The 1,659-nt window shown below is 31.5% G+C and overlaps 1 protein-coding gene across 1 annotated transcript; it reads right to left on the bottom strand.

Annotated features, from left to right (window-relative positions):
- Nucleotides 1–231: 231 nt before the first annotated feature.
- Nucleotides 232–669, bottom strand: LOC113280276. Its single transcript, XM_026528924.1, has one exon. The coding sequence runs from the start codon at nt 667–669 to the stop codon at nt 232–234; it is 438 nt and encodes a 145-aa protein (XP_026384709.1).
- Nucleotides 670–1,659: the final 990 nt, after the last annotated feature.

Here is a 1,659-nt window from a genome sequence, read left to right as displayed (position 1 = left end):
GCCGAAAATCTACTAATTAAAAAAGTAAAAAAAACCATAACAACAAATTCCTTTGGACACCATATCTAACCTCTAGGAAAACTAGTGAATGCCATAAAAATGAAAAAACGAGTTGAAATTGTATCTTTTTATTAATCAATTGCACTACATTATTTATTTTTATTTCTCATGAATCAATGCACAAATAATTTTGCATTTCCACTCTTATTCTTAAATTATATTATTCAACTGTTACCAATGTACAACAAGGCTCCAGCCCCAACCAGCATTCTGTCGATAAATTCCATCTTGACGTGCTGCCCAGTTACAAATATCATCTTCACAGTATCCATCTACTCTCTCGTTATAGACTTGTTGACGTTTATAAATCATAATTCCTTGTTTATTCCATCCAAAATCACAATCATAGTAAGTTTTACCGATAAATGTAAGACCAAATGACCACGTCACAGATTGGTTATCAGGAATAGTTTGTTCTATTTTTCTATATCCTCTTTGCACCCAACAGTGTAACCACAAATTTTGGCCATTGTTAAGTTGGTTCATAACTTTTACACGAACTTTTCCAAAGTTTTCTTCTGAGGATGAACACTCACGAAATAATACTGCAAACAGAAGGAAGTAAGCAAATATGTAAACACTGTTGCTGCTATTTCTAAGACTAGCCATTCTGTTTTACTTGAAGATGATTCTATCTATGTATGTATCTCCTTATTTGTACACACACAACATATATATATATATATATCTTACATACACGCCTTTATTTGGAAAATGAAATATAATTATGATTTCTTCATAAATTTTATCAAAATCTAATGAGAATTTTCTTCCTTCTCTTTTGCATTAAATATGAGATAAGAGGTGCATTCATTAGGGAATCTATTGAAGATTTACTGCTTTTATTCTTTTTATTTTTTCTTTCCTGTTGAGTGTAGAAACATCATGCCGTGGAACAATACATTTGGGCGTGCATCCTCATGTTGTAACTCTTTAAAAAGAATGATCTATGAACAATTATATGTACACTATCTACACAAGATAAAACCATTTTTTTAGAGTCAAAATGATAATGAAATTAAACCCACTTTTTTGGTGATATGTTCCTCTTATTAAGCTCTAGATTCCTACCAAAAATGAGCATATTTCATTATACCAAACCTCACCATCTACCGACTTAAAATCCGACCATTAATTTTCAACTGTTTATATTCAATGTGGTAGATGGTGGTGTTTTATGTCTCTGATTGTGCTTATTTTTTATATGAATCTAGAGTTTAATAAGAGAAACATATCTAGAGTCTCCATATAAGATTGTCCAAAAGAGGAAGTTGTCGACACTAAAGTGGACAAAAAGGAGGGCCTAAGATGTTTGAAAATCTCTAACGCAAATAAAGGGAATGTGCTATTGAACGAAGGCCTTAAATAATGTAATTGAGGTACATAATATGTGTTTGAAAAACGTGATTAGGTTTATTTTGTGACCAGAGACTCTACACTGGATTCGAGAAAGATCTAGGTTTTCCATGCAATATCTTATGGTGAATTCATGTAGGATAATTTTTTTTTCACTTTTTACTCGAAAAATGACTAGAACATTGATTTAGCGCCTTACATGCACAACATATACATGTACGCTCATCAATTATATGGCATGTT

The sequence above is a fragment of the Papaver somniferum genome, chromosome 5 (assembly GCF_003573695.1).
Source record: "Papaver somniferum cultivar HN1 chromosome 5, ASM357369v1, whole genome shotgun sequence".
Classification (NCBI taxonomy): Eukaryota; Viridiplantae; Streptophyta; class Magnoliopsida; order Ranunculales; family Papaveraceae; genus Papaver; species Papaver somniferum.
The sequence above is the reverse complement of the archived record's forward strand: the minus strand, read 5'-3'. Positions and strand labels throughout refer to the sequence as shown.